Below are 21345 nucleotides of genomic sequence, written 5' to 3'. Positions count from 1 at the left end.
TTATGTTAAAGAAATGCAATTCTGCTCGTGATACTTTATACATTTCGACTCGTATGAGAAAGATTTTTTTTCCTTGGATTTTGAAAATAGATCTTGAAAGGCCACGTAGGTAGGTACAATACTCGTAGTAATATCTGTATCGTCGATATCAATCAAGAACCACCCACAGTATCTCCGTCCGGACGGAGATCCGCCTCGGACCTCGCGTCCGAATGAAAAAGGATTTCGTGACCATGGCCCACTTCAGCCTCGGGACTCGGAAAAGCCCCTCGTTCCATTAGATGCGAAAATTCCCAGAAAATGTTTCGATTTCAGATAGCGTTTCCTTCGGAGATAGCGGGATATCGGTATCGCTCTGCTCGGCGCGCGTTTCGCCGATGTGCTGCCAGACGATCCGTGCTAGGCCAAGACTTGCGTAGAAATGGCGTGCGGGGGATAGGAGGGGAAGGACATTTGGGAACGAGGTAACGTTGTGAAGGAGGAACATCCACGGAGGAACAGACGAGCGCACTCAGCAAGGGATAGGTACCAAGCTGCCTCTGATCTGACACGACGAGATTACCGTCGAAAGAGGAAAAACGCGTACCGCTCTTCTAGAAAAGAATGAATGGCAAAAATAGACTCCGGAGCTCCTACCGTCGGACGAGCTGAAACGTGGAGGGTAAATTACGAGGTACATACACGAGCGCGCGCGCACGTACCTGCACGATAGATTACGCGTGGACACATTATCCGTTGCGGAATATGCGCATAAATATGCATGAACGAACGTGCGGAGGATTTAATCCGAACCACCGAAAGAAAGATGACGCGTGCGACACACAGGGTAATCGCTGTGCGGGACGTCGTTTGAATTTCGAGAAACGATACATCTTTTCATGATGTCTCACTTTCAATAGTGTTAACATCGCGCATGTAACCGATAAATTATACACGTAAAAACACCAAAAGTTATGTAGGTAAAATAATATGCATGAGACTGATGCATTTGGAGTAAGAACGAAATGTGCGTAGGAAATTACATTATACAATGATTTTGATTAAATCTGGTTAAATTTATGACTAGGTCCATTACCGTTACTAATTAATTTCTCATCATGTTATTTTCATCAAATTTCCGTTCCGCGGCAGTGTTATTAATAGTCCCGCTGCGAATTATAGTGATATATACTTTAAACAATAGAACTGTACCGTACGCATGTAATTCGAGAGAGGTACTTCTTTATTTGCAAATTAAAATGTAATTATAAGATGAAAATAAAGTACTACGTACGATATATGAAAAGAATATATACGAAAATATATAAAAGTGTTGCTAAATTGCTTAATTAAAATGATAATGTTAATTCGTTCGAAATTGTTCTGATTAAACTCACTAAATTATGCGATATCAGCGATATTAAGTTTTTTTCGCCCTACGCGTGCGTAAGGATACGCGCGCAGCAATTATGTCCGCGTCGAATTTTACTTCTTTCTATTAACGTGCAATAACGAGCGGCAAAAAGAAAGCTTTGACCGTTACAATAGCGCGGGTATATTCATGCGGGTGTGCGCGTGCCTCTAACAGAGGCTACGTATGTAGAGGATTACTTTTTATTGAAACCGTACTGGACGAGCTCACCGCGCGCACGCGGCATAGCGTGCAATGCGATATTTTACGCGAAGTCTCGGGCACACGGAATTTTATTTTCCCGTTATTATAGCTAATACGTAAACTCGTTTCCCCAGCTGTGTATTAAATTAATGTTTAATACATAACGCAATGTGTCGCATTATCTCTTGCAACGCAAACAACGGAGTCCCATATTATTCTATATTATACAAATCTTTAATTTTCATTACTCTACTAGCTCTTCGATGAAAAAAAAAACAACAGTGTCCTCTATACATATTAGATGATAGCAGGCTTACGTGCGTGTCAAGTTGTCATCGCAACGATCGATTATCTGAGCCGATACAAGAACAGATAGCCTTGTGTAAATTTTTAATTACGACAAAATACTACCGTCACAACCGTGTAACTTTGCCTCTAAACCGCGCTATCGCTTTGCCGAATCATCCGGCACCTTTCGCTATCGGAAACTATTCTCTTTCTGCGGTTCCATTCGCCGCAACAAGCTTTAATCTGCTTAGCCGCATTCAGAGTACGTGGGAAACTGCACTCGTGTAACTAGATTGTGAAATCTAGTGTGTCCCTAAAATCGAGGCCGTGTTCCTGTCTCGGTGAGCTATAGCACCCTGTCCGCCCACGACGTGTCTACAATCCTGCGCTACAGATTTAAATAGTTTGCGCGCGCCACGTGCACATAGCCGTATTTTACGTTTTTCCTTTCCCCGAGACTCCTGTAACTTCACGCCGAAACGAAGCCTGTTTACTCGCTCGAAATCTTCATTAAAACACGTTTAATCAACGTAATGCAATTAAAATCGCTCCGCTATTAATTATCGCGTTTGTCGTTAATTTCGGATACATACACGATATGCAGTCAGAAATCAGAAATTATAGTAGAAAATACTTTTGCGTCATCATGTTAGCGACAAAATAAGAGAAATTCATTGTTATTTGCAAACTGTTTCTCACAATAATTCACGGCAACGTGAACATATAAAAAGACATGATTAATATAAAGAATAAATATATTTCTTGCATAAGATAAGATTGTTTAAATTTGTCATTTGATATACATTTGTTTGCGTATTTCTGAAAGAAAGAGCCTTGATATGATATCAGAGATGTTCCGGTAAATGTTCGCGATAAATGCGATTCTATTCCACTGGAACTCTATTATAGAAACTTCGTCATTCATGTGTGTCGAAAGCAAATGCGATATGCTTCGAAACACATATGCTCCATTATTGGATGCATTAGGAATAGAGAGAGAAAGAAAGAGAGAGAGAGAGAGAGAGAGAGAGAGAGAGAGAGAGAGAGAGGAGGAAGGGAGGGAGAGACAGGATATAAAATTGATTAAATAAACCACAGAGAGAGAGAGAGAGAGAGAGAGAAAATAGAAAATGATCTAAATAAGTATATATCTATAGGGTCAAGAATACATTTAACTTCGTAACAATACGGATTATAGACAGATCATTAGATTATCGATTGTATAAATAAAAGTTTTTGAATAAAATATAGTATCACATATTGTGTGACATTTTCTCAATGACAATCGGATAATCCTGAGAAATCTTTGTTATTACGAAAATATAACGCAATATCTGAGAATATTGTGCAGTTCTCAATAACTTGTATATTAGAAAATAATATTACGAAACATGTCGTCTGTCGGTGATGAAATACCAATCTTGCCACGACTCGCTGATTCTGAACGTTGAATTGGTAAAAGTGGTGCAAACGTTTCACAGATGAAATCTACCAGTACACACGCGGGATCTCGACAAGCTTTAAAACTCGACTCAGCCCGGTCCAATCACCGATCGTTATTTCCTCTAGGGCTCGACACAGTGGATACATTCTCAACGACTAATCCAACGTCAATCACGTATCGATTTCTCGCCGACGTGGAAGCATGCCCGGTAACTCGATTGACGAAAATGCTTGAGACGTATCGAACAATGCGATATGCATAGGTCGGATCGTTAACTTATTTACGCCGTTATCCGCAAATCTGCATAAATATTTTAAGAGACGTACGTTTCTCAAAGTGTAATAATAATCCTTTCATAATAGATAAAATAGTAACAAGCTGCTATTTTAACTTTCTTCAAAAACATATGAAAATTAGATGTATATACGTGTGAGTTTTTAGAAATTAACTATACATCGTTCATATCGATTCATACATAATATTTTCAACACAAAAACGTACGATTTGCATTAAAATTTCAATTATGCTTTTATATTTGTAGAAAACTTTTGGCTATTATGACATTTCTATTTATCCTTATATAATGTTGTTCGCCGTTATAGCTTTCGCTTCGCGAGCACGTCGGTCTTTCGGCCGGAAGTGCAGTTTTTGCCGAAACACGAGCACAATGTTGGCAACCTAAGAAAAACATAATACCGAACGCGGCTTATCCGAATGCTGATAGAGCTCGGAAGGGAATCCTTCGTAAGCGCGGCCATACGTAGGCTTACCGCGGCTTACAAGGATGCCTCCTTCTCTCGCAGTCTGCCGCCCGTCTCGCGAATTTCGCGAAATTCAAGAGGCTATCATACGGAAGGCGGAAGAATATTTTGCTATATCACGCTGGACCGAATGTACGATCCTATATAAATTTCGCGAAATAATGGTGACGTAGCGTCGGCAGGTCGATGACGTATATTTGACAGACATTGAACGAACTAAGCAAAATAAAGTATAGCTCAATAAACGCTTCAAGAGAGAGAGTTCTGCACGATTAATAATATTCATTTTTACCAGAGTCTCGCGCACAGCTTCCGAGCTAACGAAGTCAACGCTCCTCGATACGTCTCGTTTGACTTATGAAGGCTGCGCTGCCGCGAAACTTACGGAAGAACAGCAAACATTCGTAAACTCGACAACTTTTTATGTCATGTATTTATCTCTCTCTTCTGATCTTTTAATCTGGATGTATATCGAATCGTACACTCTTTTTGTAACTTTAAACATGTTACAAGCTTAAGTAAAGGGATAAATTCCAATGAAAAGCAAAACGAAGATATAAAAAATAATTTATATAATTCGGTTAATAACTTGTGTAGTTTTTAAATGTTTATATGTTGCAGAAATTGAATACAGTATTTTATTCATTCACAAGCGTAGAGCTAGCGTAACCAGTAATGCTGCTAAATAAAGGAGTATAGCGTATATGTTTATTTGTATATACGTTTGCACGCATTATTTCAATATGCAGTAATCTTGACATGAGCGTTAATCGCCTTATACTCATTTTAAATGGCAACTCGCGACATCCCAAGCTAACAATCCATTAGCAGAGGTCACGCTGCATCGCGCATGCTTCATGTGTTGCACAACGTGAAAACTAGCGCAAGACTGCGTTATATTTTGGCGATTTGTTACGTACAATTTTCGCAGAAAAGCACGCTATTACAATCCGTGCATTATTTATTTCCACAATAGAATAATACATATATCGTTATTCCAACAATAGAATAATATTATTAATATACGATTTTTTAATGGATTTAGGAAAATCATTTTTATTCGAAACAAAACCGAACGATGAAAGTTTGAACCCCGGGATGGAATGTGGTATTAATGCTGGTTGCATGTACCGTCGCGCGTCGCTCCGTTCCCTTTGAAACAAGAGAAACGGGAATCCCTTCGTCAAACCACCGTAGTTCATTACAGTTAGTATGAATCTATGTTGACGCTGGTATCGTGCGAAGTGAGACATGTAGCAGATATGAACTCCGGTACAACGATGACACGACGACATCGAGGCATACGTCTTCTCGCAAATTCATCGTGCCACGCGCGACAAGATTAATGACCGGAAAGAGTATGGGTTGTGCGAATTCACACTCGATAAAATTTGCAACGCCCCGCCGCCGCGCCGTCCCATTTGTACGACATTCACTCTCTCTTTGCCTTCCTTCCCTCCTCCCCCCCCTCTCTCTCTCTTCCTCTCCCTCTGAAAATATAACGCCCTCAGAGTTCTCCTGTAAATATGCGTATTGGAAATGTCCTCCCACACATCCAACGTCCGTCCGTTCCATTTCAACCGAAGAATCGACGCGAGCGCGTCGGGACGCCTCGTGCAAATCGCAAATTTGAAAGCACTTTTCCGACGGCACGTAGATACGGCCGCGTATGTATTTCCGCATCGCCCCCATTTACGTGCGACTACTGCGCGACGCGGTGCTTCTCAAGATTTGCAGCAGCAAACGGCAGCAAGAAGATGAACCCAGCTTTATGCGGCGCAATATCGATAAGTTTCCGCGCGCCGGGAATGTGATTGAAATTTTACGCTTAATACAACGGTCAGGCGAAAGCACGTGTGAAATTCTGTATTGATTATTAATTTTTCCAACTGCGCCGCAAGCGTTACCTTTTGAACATATATTGTCATGATAATAGGCACTGAAATTAATTGCAAAAATCGCTGTCGTCCGTGTCACGCTTGTTATGTAAATTTATTGCTTTTATATCAGATAATTTATTTCTTTAACCTTTCGCGGTTATAAAGCTAGAATATATCCATCTAATTTGAATTTTCCGAATTATAACTGAAAAGAAACAGTTTATTCTACAATTATCATGTTTATAATTATCTTAAAAGAAAACTCAGACGCTTTGAGAATCATAAGAGTTAGAATGTACATGCTAGTGGTAGCAATGAAATTGCATGTGACCATCATGCAAAGGATAATTGCTGGAGACGTTTGCGTGCATGGAGATCCATATATGATTTGAAAACTTTACTTTCAAAGTGCTATATGCAACGTATTAGGTATAGTGCCATATAATCCGGGAAGTTATGAAAGTTCGTGCAAGATCGGGCTATCATTCGATGATTCAACCATACCTTTATACGAATACCAACGCATTTCGAGTTAAATGGCGCTACTAACAAAATAGTTTGCACCTTATTCGGCACGAGTCTCGATGCCTGCACAATCCTCTCAAGTTATGCTCATCCATACTGCCGGGAAAACTTTTTAACGGCTCGCGGAACTCTGCCTCGAGCTTTCATGAGAAATCTAATAGCGTTAGCGTATAATCGAGCTTAGTTCTAGACGCGTGCGGAAGACAATATCCAAGAGCTTGAGTTGTAACTGATTATTACTACCATTAAAAGAATTGGAATATTGCAGTTACTACAAGTGTTCGTATATACTTGAAGGAATTCAATAATTTCCAGAAAACTGATAAGGATCAAGTTTTTAGTTGAGATATCCAAGAAAATGTTCAGTACATCTTATTATCGTTAGGACATTAAAAAATTGAAGACAAGTTAGCGTTCGTTTTGTACGTTTCGTTTGTTTTTAATGTTCATAAGGTGGTTGTCAGAATCAGTTGTCGGTAGCAATCCAATCATTCTATTAGAGAATAATAATACATGCGTATATTGCTAGAGATAGACCTGCCGGCAGTTCTCCGTCAATTCGTTTGTGAAAGCTTCCAACATCGAACAAAGGACATCGTTTTGCGAAAGCACTCGATAACGGACAAAGGATCCCACGAATAGCATAGATATCGAATGAATGGATACATTGCGAATTGTTGTGCCGCGATTGAAGTGTAATCGTACATAAATTAAGATAATCGACGAACTAAGCGACTTATGCATGAATCCTTTCCCCGTCACATAATTATATAAGCAGCAAGACGAGATAATAATTTATACTCACGTCTTCAAATGAATCGCGAATCAAATAAAAAAATTGAAAGCTCACCGCGGTAAAATTATGGGTCAATATCGTCGCATCACGTGGTTGAAAATAGAAGAAATCGTTGAACACAGGGATAGATCTTCCATTAAAGGAAATTACCATATGATAGGTACGCGATCAAGCCAATATATACCCTCAAATATCCAGGATTCAATCGTCATTCATTTCATCTTATCTTATTTTCAATAGAGGACTCTTTCTGCTTTTCTCACGTCACCTCTCCGAGATTAAATGTAAAAGAGGGAGGATCCCGTATACTTCTTTATTTGCACTCCGCGCGTTACTCTAGGTTGCAGAGCGGCGGATTCATGCGATCAAATATGGGATATTTGCGCCTTCGAGTGCGGATATTCGCTTTGATTTCGCGTTATCGACGTCAGCTCATCGATCCGTGAATTCATTTGCTCGTAAAGATTTTATTATTCCGTCGAGCCGCGCGAGAAACGATAAAAAGGTTTTTTCCTTTACGGGATTTAGTGGCGTCCCTTTTCTGTCTCTGATGACGTATTATAACTTCGATGAGGAACTAAAATGAAAAACCGCAACGGTATTAAACTCAGATATTATAATTGTTTTTTTTAATACGTATATATCTTAATATTGCCATAAATCGAACCAGTTAGTAAATATTACATAATTAATAATCAATTAAGCTTTTAAACAACTTGTAAATTTACGTAAATTTAAAATACTTTTGTATGTTTCAAAATATATTTTAATTGTAATTGTGTTTTTAATTATTTTTAATATAAAATTTTTTTATACACAATTTACATAATTAAATTTTTACCTACATCATATTTTTTATTACGTAATATTTTACGTGAATTTAGCATGCGAAGATGTGACAATTGTCACTTTAGTTTTTAAAACGAAATAGTCAATAAAATTTCAATTATTTCTAGATCTAAGCCATTATATCGTTCGGTATACTTTAATACAAACGAGATTCTTGATAATGTCGCGAACGCGTCTCTGTACATTAGGCAAATAGCACTTTTGTACAGCGCTTCGTATGGAAAACAAAATTTACATATAAGGCTGGCTTAATATAATAAATTAAAATGCGCTTATACGGCGAGATTGGTATTAATTAAAACTTTGAGATTTGCATTGATTATAATGTGCCACTAATTGAAAGCGACTTATCTGCATGTTGTATTAAAATGTAAATCAAATCTCCAGCGTCATGAGCATTCATGCTCGTGCCAATAAGCAAGAACGCACGAGGATGTAATAAAAAACACGTTTACTAAACTATCTCTATACATATATTTCTTTGTTTTTAATTGAGATATATTATTATATGAAGCAGTATTTATCGAAAATTTTATTGGATATCGATAATGTGCAAACGCCGTATATTATAACTGTATAATAATAGTATAGATATATCCCATTATCATAATTTTTTATTTTATTCCGAAATGATATTCGCAAAATCCACAACCTGTTCAGGAGAAAGGGGCAAAGATGTAATTTGTCTAATGATTAAACTGCTTTTTGTTCAATCGATCGCATATCAACCTCGCTTACACACACACACACACACACACACACACACAGACAAATTTTATCCGATGTACATATCCAGCACACAATCTTTATGTATTTTTAAGTAAAAACTATATCCTATTTTCGCGTAAATATTTCAGCGCAATTAGACTGCGATCAATCACCTACCCTTTCATTTAATCGATAACTTTCTATTGCCATTCTTAACGCTCGCTTCAATTATGAAAGATTCTCCAGTGGGCTGTCACGATACGAAATCACGCGAGACTTGATGAGTCATAAATTTCATAAGTCGACGATAATCATATCAACATTCATAATATCTAGAGCAGCAGATCTGACATTAAACTGAAAGTTTCACCGCGCGCACCCGGACGACCCTCAAGCTGCTGCGAAAGAGGGAATCCGCGCAACCGACCGAGAAGATATAATCCTTCTGTCGCGAGGAAAGTCAAGTCGAGTCGGACGAAGTCAAATCCCGCGCCGGCACCTATACGCCACGTCGCGCGTCGGTCCCCGACCAGCTAAGGGAAAAGCAAAGATTGGTCCTGTGTACTATATGGAAACTTCGGACACTATACGCATGTGAATATCATCGCCAGACAGCCGCACCGGGCACCGATATTGTGCGCTCTCACGGGTTTTAGTTAAATGCCTCCGCAAATACGGAGAGTAAGCACGTGCATTCGATGTGCTTCAGTGACATTTCTCCGAGGAGCGAGCGCTCGTTCGTGGACTTTAAGGTGGCATGGCAATGCACCCAAGTTCGCACATAAAAGATCCTCCGCAGCTTCCACTAGTCCGACGAAAGACGTAACAGAGAAGCGATTCCTCAGTGTAAAATGGAGATATTTTGCTATTAGTTTACTGATTTTTTCATTTAGCGTTTTTCAGTCACGGCAAACTCTAGGTAAATATGCTTGTTATAAATTTTTAATTTTATTCACACATACATTTTTCTTCAATTTTATTTTATATTATTTACTTTTATTGCCATTTTTCTGAATTACCCGATATTTTTATAAATATTATTTCCAAACTAGTATGTATTTTGAGTAATACTATTTATAATAAAGGAAGATGTAATTGATGCTGTTTTTCAATTCTGATACATCTTTTTAGGCACTTTTTAATATTTTTCGTTGATTTTTTTCATATTTTATACATCAGCATTTTAGTCCTGAACTATCCTCACTATATGTATGTAAATATCACAATAAGAACACTCGTATTCAACAGAGGCATTTGCGAAACGCGAAATGTGAAAGATCAGTTTTTATTGCATATCGCTGCTACGTCCAGTTTTAAAAATCCGGCACACACGCACCATTCATGAAAGGAAATTGCACGTATTTTTTGCACATAATTCGACAGGTGCGCTAAAAAACAAGTGTGAAAAACACATGTAGTACACATGTTTTGAAATATGATACGTCGCCATCGAAAAATTCGCGCGCGCACGCTAGTCGACTCCTCCATTAATCCATTAGATCGAATTCACGGGTCGATATGATCATCAATATCTCCGCACAAAAATATCGCAGAGAGATGATTTAGGTCTCATTCGAAAAAGCTAAACTTCTAGCACTTCCAACGAGTGCGAAATCGCTTATTTTAATCGATTAATTACGAAAAATAAAATTGATTTCGTGCAGGGATCTTTGTCTTGATAGACGTTTTCATCGAGATCGCGGGTCGATATAATCGCTAATATTTTTGCGATATAGGTATTAGAAAAATCGCAGCAAGATAAACCTGATCTCTTTCTAAGACTCTAACGCTTCTAACAAGTACAAAATTGCTTATTTAGGTCGACTAGTTCGAGATATGTGAATTATTCATGAAAATAAAATTGTTTTATTGCTTAAATTAGAAGTCATGTTATATTCAGATCAATTTCTCTTATTGTTACTAAGTGCTAAATTTATCAAAGCGCAAGGTATGATTATATTTAATGATATGTTTATATATAACTCTCCGTCTGTATACGTGTTTTTTACATGCACTCTTGAAGTATATACCTACGTGAGTCTGTCACATTTGACGTTATAATCTTCCCTACCTTAAAATATTTTTAAAAAATCTTAAAAAATTCACAAAACATTTGTCTACATTGTAATTGACGATTTTATAATCATTTTAATAAACATCGTTTAATATTTTCTGGCAAGCTTGCAAGTTTTACAGTTACGAGCAGATATTTTAACTCGGTCATCATAGACGTATACAGATGGAGGGTCAAAGATATATTTAATCCAATTATCGTTAATCGAGAATTCTGGTTACATGTTAATCTCAGTGAAGATTATGACATTTTGAAGTCATCTAACTAAGAGATTTTGCTATATTTTAATTAAGACATCTTATAGAATTCAAAAAACAATTTAATATCTATTTTTTGAAAGTTTTCATTAATTAATATAATCATTTTTAAAGCAAAAATATATTCATATATTTTTTTTTAATTATGAAATATGTATTATTAGTAATCCTATATACATACGATCGCATATACATATATACGTACATACGTATATTATTAAATATTACGTATACATACCTGTAAAATTAAATTTGCAATTTTTTTATCATTCTTGTTTAATTAAAACCGACAAAAAAAACGGTTAAAGAACGAATTCCTGCCCCAATTTCTATATCTTCTCAAATGCTTTGTAGAAATATACGATGATATTCACTATGAGAAAACTCGAAATAAAAAAATGAGAAAAGAGAACTTTTTCACGCATATTTATTTTCTCCCATTAAACAGAGAAAAAACTCTCGTATATCCGAAAAAGTTGGTGCACGATGTACTGCCATCATCGCCAGGCAGTCAAGCGTTGTTTTAACTAATGCGCTCTTTTGAACTCCCTGCATTATGGAATAATCTAAGTGACTACTATATTATAGCTTATATATTTAACGTATATTCATTTGACTACTTTATTAACATCATTGAGGGCTGACGTTTATTTTGACGTTCTATAATCATAGATTATACAATGTCAACAAGCAAGTTTGACGCTCCAAGCGTCAGAAATTATTATTCATAATAAGGACGCGTCTAAATTAACGTCCTCATCGTGAAAATTTATCTCGAATAAACGTGGTTTTTCACTCGATACAATAGACAAATAACGGCGTTCTTTAGTTTGCAATCGATAGGAATCAAGATTATAAAGAAGAATGAAAACAAACGTTCAGTATAGCTAGCTGGATTTTATTCTGTCAACAAAGTAAGTTGTTTTTTCTTACGATCGGTTGCCTGTGAAAAATTCTATCAGAAATCGATCGATAGGGCGTCTCAACCAGCCGCCGCCGCCGTTTTGTAATTATGCAAATCGGCTTTCCCATCGTTACCTCACACATATTTTTTCTCTCCTGAATAGGAATATGCTTTCACAGCTGGTGACCGATAAATCGACATGTTTAAAATCTGTAAAGCTATTTAATATCACGAAAATATGTGTCAATATTTTAACAACTATTTCCAATGACTAATTATTTTTATTATAAATATATAATAATTTTTTAAATTCTTATTGTTCGTAGTATAAAAGGAAAAAACATTTAAAATATTGAAAATGTTTTACATTATTGACACTAAGATATAACTGCAAGATGCATTGTATTATGTAATCTAATTTATCTGCAAGAAGTTTATGACTCATGCGACTGAGCGCTTTGCAGCATGTCTGATAATAAGGCTCGGTATATTTCCAGGGTCATATAACGTGCAAATGCACGTTTGTATGTCGGCACATAATAGAATACTATATGGTAGTAACTTACAGTAAGGACGGTACGCGCGCCATAACTCGAAACTTCGTTTATTTCGAAGGCGTCCACGGGGAGACGATACGACGGTAGTGTCAGCGATGCGAACCCAACATTTAACTAGATATGGTCGCAACTCAATTTACAGGCACAAGCTTTGCTTAACCCAAGCATTAGGGATACCGAAGTCAATGTACTCGCAGAGACCTTTGAATCAAATTCCGAATCGTGATGACGGCGGTTAGTTTAATAAATGATTGAGAGCAATCGCGTAATTGGCTCTTTAATACGGCTAACAATCGCTCGCGTACTGTGACATCGGAGCCATTCGATTGTGTTTGACAATGAAACGACCGTTATCATAAAGAGATCACGCACGCCTTGGTAATCCGCACAATCGCCACAATTTACTCGCAAATTCGACTCTATTTGACTTGGCGCCGGTGGTCATCGGCGGGGTTCGATCGCGAGCGAAACAATTGTAATCGATTGCCCTGTGTGGGACGTGTATTCTAATGTTAACGGCACGAGACGGCAGTGCCGTGAAAATTTTCGGCGGAATAGGCTATGACCTAATGCATCCCGCGCGCGAGGCCGGCTCACGCATATCTCTCGATCACGCTGGCATAAACGTCGCGCGGCGAAATGCATGCGCCGCGCATGGTTCAATATAAAGGATTGTTATTTACGGCACGGTTTATATTTCATCGGAATATAATGGAAAATGGACCCGGTGTTAGGGATAACGCATAACTTACCATACATATATCTTTCGCCTCTATCGCTTTGGCCCGCGCCCAACGCGGCTGCGTTTTGACATTTGTTTGTAGTTGAAATACGCATCTACATACATTTCTGTAATTATTCGAACGTTATATTCACATGTTGTCAGCGTTATCCAAAATTCTTAATCCATCCTATACGTGAACGTCGACACCTTGTATATTTGTAGTACCAAATTAATGCCGAAGAAAGCAGAGTCACCGTACTTAAACATGTGACAGCGTAATTTCTCAGTTTTATCTAATAACAGCTGTCTGTTGATAAGAGCGCTTCGTACATATAAAGCATACAAATTGTCAAGTTTAATTACCATGTTCTAAATTCGGCTTTGATAGCGTAAGTTACTACATGACAAATATTTGTGCGCGATGACAGTAGAAGTGTGGCCCGAGCGTGAATTATCATACCGTTAAAGTCGAGCAAGATTCATTCATTCTTAATTTCAGTCTCACTTCGCTCCTATGCGTCATAACTTTCCAAACTGCTGGTCCGGAAACGAACAAATATATCTTCCGGCAACAACTAAACGGTCGTAACTTTCTTTCTAAACTTTCCTTCACGCGCAGCGTTTACGACCGAAGCTCGCAGAAGCGGGGCAAGCTACGTATCCAATTAATTCGACTTGATATCGCGCTTACGCGCTGGCAAATACGGATCGCGGGGGATGGTGGTCCCCCCCCCCCCCGTTAAACGCTATACGTTTTTCGGCAAGGCAGCACAGCGGAACGGGCAATAATCTTAACCACGCGAGAGATACCAGAACGAAGTATCCGCGTGCGCGCGCGCGATAACCGCCAACAGATGTTTCTCGCGTAGTGGAATTTCGCCCACGCCCGTTCTCGGGTCAACGGAACGTCGTTGCATCGTAAACGAACTCGTCGGACAGAATCTTCGTAGTCAGCTTTCCTCGTGCCAGAAGATTTTTCAAACGGACGTTCGCCCGCAACTTCAAAGATCGTCCTGTCCAGACGGACAAGTCGTATACGTGAAACTTTCGCCGACGCAGTTTCCCATCGCTCTTACATGTACCCTCATCTCGAGGGAGAGTAGCCCTACGTGCGTGGATTTTTACATACCATTCTTCTTACATCGCGGGACCAGAAATGTGCAAAAATGCATACGCAATCTCATCGGTCTTTTGGTCTGTGTGAGCAAATATGCCGTGTGAAATTTACTCGCGGTGTATATAGATGCAGGAGAACTTTTCGCAAATGGATGCGGAAGAGAAAAATTTTTCGGGTCGCAAGTGGACAGGCTTTTTCGCGCGCGGAGTTTCGGAGAAGAAGGAAAGAACTCGCGGGTGCCGCAGAATGCAACGGAAGGGAAGCCGAAGAAGAAAGAGAAGAGACGGAAAGAGAGTACGAAAGTGGGCAGGAATTGTTACGGCAGCGGGTTTACGAGGTCCCGGAGGACAGGATGCCAAGCGAAAGGGGGCAAGGAGTGCACGTCGCTCGTTTTCGAAAGGAGAAAAGCGTTATCTTGCTGTGTGTGACTGGAATAACGAGAGTAAGTCTTCGCAAAGTCCGATCTATCGGGCATTCTAACGTGGCAACGTTAATGCGATTCCTGTTTGCACGATTTTGCGTCGCCGTCTTCAATCTCCCCGTCTCACGACTGCATCTATGATATTGAATCCATATCGACCTGCGTAGAATGATGCCATTGCCATTGGTTCATCTCCACCGGCATCTACGCAAAGACTTTTATGTCACGATGGAATGATAGACGTAATTTTCTTGAAAAATGGAACTGTCGTCAAGTACTGTATGATAACGTCTGTTTAATTCACATTATCATACATCATGAAACGGGCGGTAATGGAATGTGAATAATGATAGACGTCAAATGACTTCGTATTCGAGACAGCGACGGTTAATTCCAGAATGTTGAGAATGTCTCTTGTATTGTGACTAAATAGACAATTCAGACAGTGTAGTAGATCTCGCTACGAGTACCGTTTCATTACGTAAACGTTTGCAAACGTCGCGTCGGCTATGTGAATTTGCTGTATCTCTACTTGATATATCGAAATTACCTACTAATAAAAATTTATAATTCATTAAAATCGATATTGCGGAAGGTAGCAAAAACATATATTTCCATTAAAAAGAATGATGGTAAAAGTTTATCTTTTTAAATTATTACTTCAACCGGGACGTTAAAAGTGAAAATATTTGATTAGTTTATAATTAGTAGATATTACTCAACTGAATACAGAAGTAAACTGATCAATTTCGGCTCCAATACAAACAATAGCTAAATTTGCGATACAGAAGTACAAAAAGTAGCCTAAAGAGCTTTTAGTAATATTGAATATTGCAGGTTCCATGGCAACTCCACAAATATGCCTGGCGCATTTACATTTAATCTCCGGTAAAACCGATGGTTGGTTGGGTAATTACCAAGAATGATTGCCCGTTGTCAATACGTACACAACCCGTTATACCCATTTCAAAAACAAATTTAAAATCGCCCAAAACTGTGAATACTCATTTAAAAACTCTGGCTGATGACGGACATTTCTTACTTCACATTGCCGATTTGTTGAATTGTTGCTGTATTTTAAAAATACTCTGAATTAAATTTATATAGAAAATTAAACAGATTTATTATAACATAGTGGAGCGAAATAATCTATACCCAATACGATCAATCTTTCATGTCCACAATTAATACACACAAATAAAGATGAATTTTCTCTTATATACATTGATGTATATGTATATGATTTGTAATTGCAATATTAATTAAATAAACGGATTATTAGAAATTGTCGAATAATTAAAAATATTGTTTTTGCCGTGAAATGCTGTTAAAAAACGAATTGCATTGATTCGCATCGTAACAGTTGCGTTACGAAAAATCACTGTGCCAGTTAGGAATTAATGTCGTTACCCTGTCGAACAGCATTTGCTGGAGAGTCAAGCGGCAAACATTTCGCAAACTCATTTTCCTGTTCTCGCACACTTTTAATGACACACGCGAACGTACTAATATAATTATTGCGACAGTTTCACTCGTTATCCTTGATTGTCCCGTACGACAAATAATAACTACTTGAAACTGCTATGTATGTCAATAGCTTTAGTGCACAAATTTCAATTGTGATTGACACTTTCACGCTCGTTTAATTAGCCCGTATATTTCTTCGCACACGAATAGCAAATATGAATTTCGAATTGGCATTTGCTATATAATAGCGTCAATTAAATTTCCATTCGTATCTTAAGTGAGAAACAACTTTTCACGGTACAAGGCAACGATATTAGAAAGTTTACTACCGCGGACTTTTGATATTTGCAAATACTGCAAATGCAAATTAATAGCGTGCTGTTTTCACATTCTCTGGGAGCGTCATTATACGCTTGACGAGTAATGGATCGCCGAAGCGATCGTAAAGGTCGAAAAAATGGACCGAGGTCGCAGAAAATGAGCCCAAAACTTTCACGGCGGATGCAAAAGCAGCGCAGCTTATCGCGTGAATGTTTGTATGGTGATCTATCCTCCACGAAGTCAGAACCTCCACCCCGTTTGGCCTACATACCGAGAGTTATGGCCGCAGCCGTGTCATACAACCGCACGAAGTCTCCGTGAGACATATAAGGAAATAGGAGCATCACCTTCGCCAAGCATTGCAACGGGCGCGGCGGCTGTTGGAGGTACGGAAACAAGCATCGCTTTCGCGGCTGAAAATATTCCGTGGCAACTATAACACTCGATTTCCATTTGTCTGCAATGTTATGTATGTATGTATGTATGTATGTATCGAGATCAGAAATAAAACACAATACTAATAACAGTTTCTCACTGCCCAGAAATATCGGAGTAGTTTTTTATAGGATTGTATCGGAGAATACCTGTGTCAGAATGCAAACATTTTCGGTTCTAGTTGAGTGATTTTAACATGCGTTTTTATCACGGCTATTTTAGCAGCGTGGTTGGCGAGGAAATAAATACTCGTGAACCCTAGTACGTACATATTTAATACTTGTTAGCAGTGCTCGGCTTAAAATGTCGTAGTATGCTAAATATCTATATAGTCGTCTCTCATGAGACAGTATGCGACAGCCTTAATCCATGCACGCTTACTATGTACGTACAATCTTAACGATGAAATATTTTAGTTTGATGGTGCGAATGTGTCCTACATTCAACAGTTCGCGTTCTTGCATGACAGCTATAATAATTTAACGGTCAAAGAACCCAACAATGCTTCATCACGAAAAATTACATTTACACTAAGAGAAGTGTTATATGAAAATCGTCATACATATTTATATGCGCATTTAGAGATCTATAAGCTCTAGAAAACTGATAAAAAATTTTCAATGTTATTACTGAGCTTATTAAATAACTGCAAATAAAAAAATTTATTTAACGTAAATAACCATGCTTTTCTTTCTTTAGCTATTATTTAATCAAAATTCTTTTTTAGGTATTTGTAATCTATTTCACGTAAATTTGTTTAGATATATATAACATTAATATGCATCTATAACCTATAACTATTAAGTTCTTAATCGGTATAGAAATAACGATTATTATAACGACTGCCGCATGCGAAGCATGTAATTTTAAGGAGAGCCAGAAACGAGGACATGCGTTTATATTCACTGGTGGTAGGCGACGAGCGAGCGAATGAGATAATGAGACTTATCGTCTCATTAACAGTCGTACTTGTTTTCAAAGAAAATCTTCGTCCGAGTTTTCTCATTCTACGTACGATCTTCTGCTGTGTTAGAAATGTCCAAAAGTGACAAATGATCCCCTCTGTACACGACGAGTGAAATTTGTAATTTTAGTTAGTCGTCGACAATTAGCGTAATTTCGGTATTTAAAAGACACATTATTTTTTCGCGGCACGTTCCGTCTTATCGCGTGCTTCTCGTCGCTGGAAATGCGGCCATTGTGTACGAGCAAGCACGGTTTACCCTAATCGATAAGCCGAGATATTAGCGATATTAGCGCACCTTTCTTTTTTTTCCCCCTCGCGAAGGGGACTACCAATCTTTCCCTTCTTCTCCGTGGCAGTTCTACAAAATTTATGATAATTTCCGGTTACACAGTAGCCTTTCGTTCTCAGTTTTCTGTGGGCCACGGTACGGTTATATAATTTCTCGTCGTGTCGCTAATGCGTAGTAATTTTTCGACTTTACTGGTAGGCGAGCAATATTGCGATGTAGTTCTGAGAGAAATTGGTGTTACGTAATATGTATTTTATTTATGATTTTACACAAATTTCAAGTCGATAAATTTGCAAAAATTTACTTTAAAATAATAAAATATTTTATACGTGTACACGATATATATCCAGTACATATTAAAAGATCATGTATGAAGTATATAATATTATTTCTCATATCAGAAAATTGAAATTGTTGTAAAAGACACGAATTTTTTTGAATATAAAAAAAATGTATTAAAAATTTATAAAGGAATAAATAAATTGCGAAGAAATAGCCGATCATATACGAGCTGTTATCTTTTTCAGTAGAATAGATAATTGCTAGCCGATCGCATTTAAGAATGGTATCAGGTTCTTTAACTACCCAGTATATACTACGTATAAATGTACCCGGAGAACGAGGGTAGCCAGATAGGCAGGGTCTACCAAATAACATACGTACTTATCTGAACCATGCACTTTTCAGTGTGTGACAAGGGGATATGATTTATTGCTTACAAGCTTGCTACAATGACTGCGGTACGTGTTAAACTGACCACGTTTATCATTAAAATTAATGGGTATTGGATACTGCCCACGATAAACGGAAGGAGAGGCAGAAATGACCGAAAGCGTCGGAAAACTCGATGACCGAGGAAGATGTTAATATCGCAGCCCGATATTTTGCAGGGTTTCACGATAACAGTCATCAAGGAAACAACATGAAATATTGATTTCTCTCATATTTGTATTTTTCGACTTCGGATATAACGGTTTTATATTATAAACCGTATGAGAGTAACTATATGAATTTTTGATGTAATAGATTTACTTTCATAATTTTAAATAGAGGATTTTCTATTGCGTAAAATTGAAAACTTAATTACAAATTATTATTTATGTAATCAGCACGCTTCTCGGAGTGTGCGATGGCGACGCGTCCGCAATAAGAGCAGTCATACGTGTTACGCATTTTCATGTGTTCTGTAATTGCTTCTGGTGTCTATTGTGTAGATGAGTGTTAAGTCTGCGGCCCAGCATCCATTAAAATTAATGGGGATTGGGGATAGCGGAGATAGTCAGGCGTGATACTAAACGCGAAGTGAAATGATGCATCATTCACAAAGAAACAATGCGCGCAATTCAGTGATCGCATTATAATAATTCATACGTTACAATGTATGCATTATTATTAAAGCGATCGATATAACATTCCGATTAGAGTGCCGAAGTTAATGCGCGAGGTATTCAGGGTATTCCAATAAATTCAATCAATTATTCTTTTATATCGACATATCGTAACGTCTCGTTATCAAATTATCTCGTTGCTTCGTCAAGTCATCTACAATATTTATACAGCTTAATGTTGCGTGCTTATAGTGGTTATTTTTGTCAGAATCTCTCGCAATATGTTCCGAAGCATCGTGTTAACGGCTGAGAATCTGCTGGCTGAGCATGCGGTAATCGCTTGCTATCAACTACTTTATGGAAATAAATCGTATTACGATAATCGACCCAGTTCACAAAAGCAAGTTAAAAGATTAGGCCGGGGCGTTATTATCTCCCAATTTCCCTGTTTACACGCCCCGCTTACGACGCCCTTATCGCGGTACACGCGACTCAGAATCGCATTACCTGGCAGCGCGCAGAATAACCGCATAAAAATTTCCGTCCTCCTTTTTTCCAGGTTCGACGCGACGAGAGGAAAATGCGCTCGGCGAACGAACGAGCGGGACCCGGGAAATACGCCGGGTGCTCGCCAAACCGCTTCAATCGTCGCCTATCATCGACGTTCTTGCGGGTGCGCGATAGATCGCGTTACCGTAATGACATTTCGCGGCCAGCTTTCGCGGCCGCTGACGGCGAGGAATATGAGGATCGCGGCGAGACAAGACGGTAAGTTAGGCAAATCGATCTGTCGGCGCGCATAACGCACGTTAGGCTAAGTTAAAGCCTAACGTTAAAACCCCGCGAGTGTCCCCGACTATGCTTTCAGCTTTCAGCATGCATATTTGCATAGGATACTGCTCGGTGGCGCGCGTATACGCGCGACAGCCAGCCGTGGTACGCGAGCACCACGCCGAACGCTTACGTAACTACGCAAAATGACAACGCTATCGTTACGCATACCCGGGATAGCCGAGATACTTAACAATCTGGTATTCCGATTACGATAGTACGCCTATGCACGGTTGGAGCGCGTCTTCGAATGCGTCCGGGCAAGACGCGCGCGCTCGCAGGCGGATCGCAGCATGTAGAACGGGCCTGGCGATCCCTAAAGCGATGAGGATCAGACCTCCCCGTTCATCGGCTTATGACAAGCATGTGACATGAATGCTAATCGACAATCGGATCTGAATCCGCAATCGGAGAGAAATTTATCGGCGTCGTGAATTTTGTATATACATTCCCCGCGGCAGAATTAAAGCAGTATTGCGCATTATTAATTACGAGCGAGCGCTGCATTTTATTACAAGTTCTTTTTACCTTGATAAAAATACCGCATTACGTCGTGTTCAATGTAAGATTAAAACTTGTCGTTATTATTAAAGATCATTGACGACAAATCGAACAGTCACTTTGTCAATGGAATGGATTTTTACTCTTTAACTTAAATTGTAGCCTGTTCTCAGTTTGACAAATAATTCATAAAGTAATATCGTTCGAGCAAAAGTGTTTGATCAAAGACATAAAAAGTTTCATTAAAACTTCTTTGATCGCTGGAACAAGTAAAAAGAAGTACGCTGCCAATTATGTACTCTAGTTA

At 38.6% G+C, this 21345-nt stretch overlaps 2 protein-coding genes across 6 annotated transcripts in view; one reads left to right on the top strand and one right to left on the bottom strand.

Moving 5' to 3' along the window:
• Positions 1-21345, bottom strand: part of Ten-a (tenascin accessory) — a 561949-nt gene that overhangs the window by 422002 nt on the left and 118602 nt on the right. The gene's annotated exons all lie outside the window — the stretch shown is intronic.
• LOC139814095 (uncharacterized) overlaps positions 1-21345 on the top strand; it is a 248087-nt gene that overhangs the window by 210165 nt on the left and 16577 nt on the right. The window contains exon 5 of one of the 2 annotated variants that reach the window (XM_071780084.1): positions 20266-20474. The exons of the other annotated variant lie outside the window; for it this stretch is intronic. Within the exon in view, the coding sequence (XP_071636185.1) occupies positions 20266-20474 (209 nt within the window). The remainder of the gene's footprint in view (positions 1-20265; positions 20475-21345) is intronic. 2 annotated transcript variants of the gene reach the window in all.

Source organism: Temnothorax longispinosus, chromosome 6 (assembly GCF_030848805.1).
Source record: "Temnothorax longispinosus isolate EJ_2023e chromosome 6, Tlon_JGU_v1, whole genome shotgun sequence".
NCBI classification, from domain to species: Eukaryota; Metazoa; Arthropoda; class Insecta; order Hymenoptera; family Formicidae; genus Temnothorax; species Temnothorax longispinosus.
Note: the sequence above shows the minus strand (reverse complement) of the source record. Positions and strands in the feature narration are given on the sequence as shown.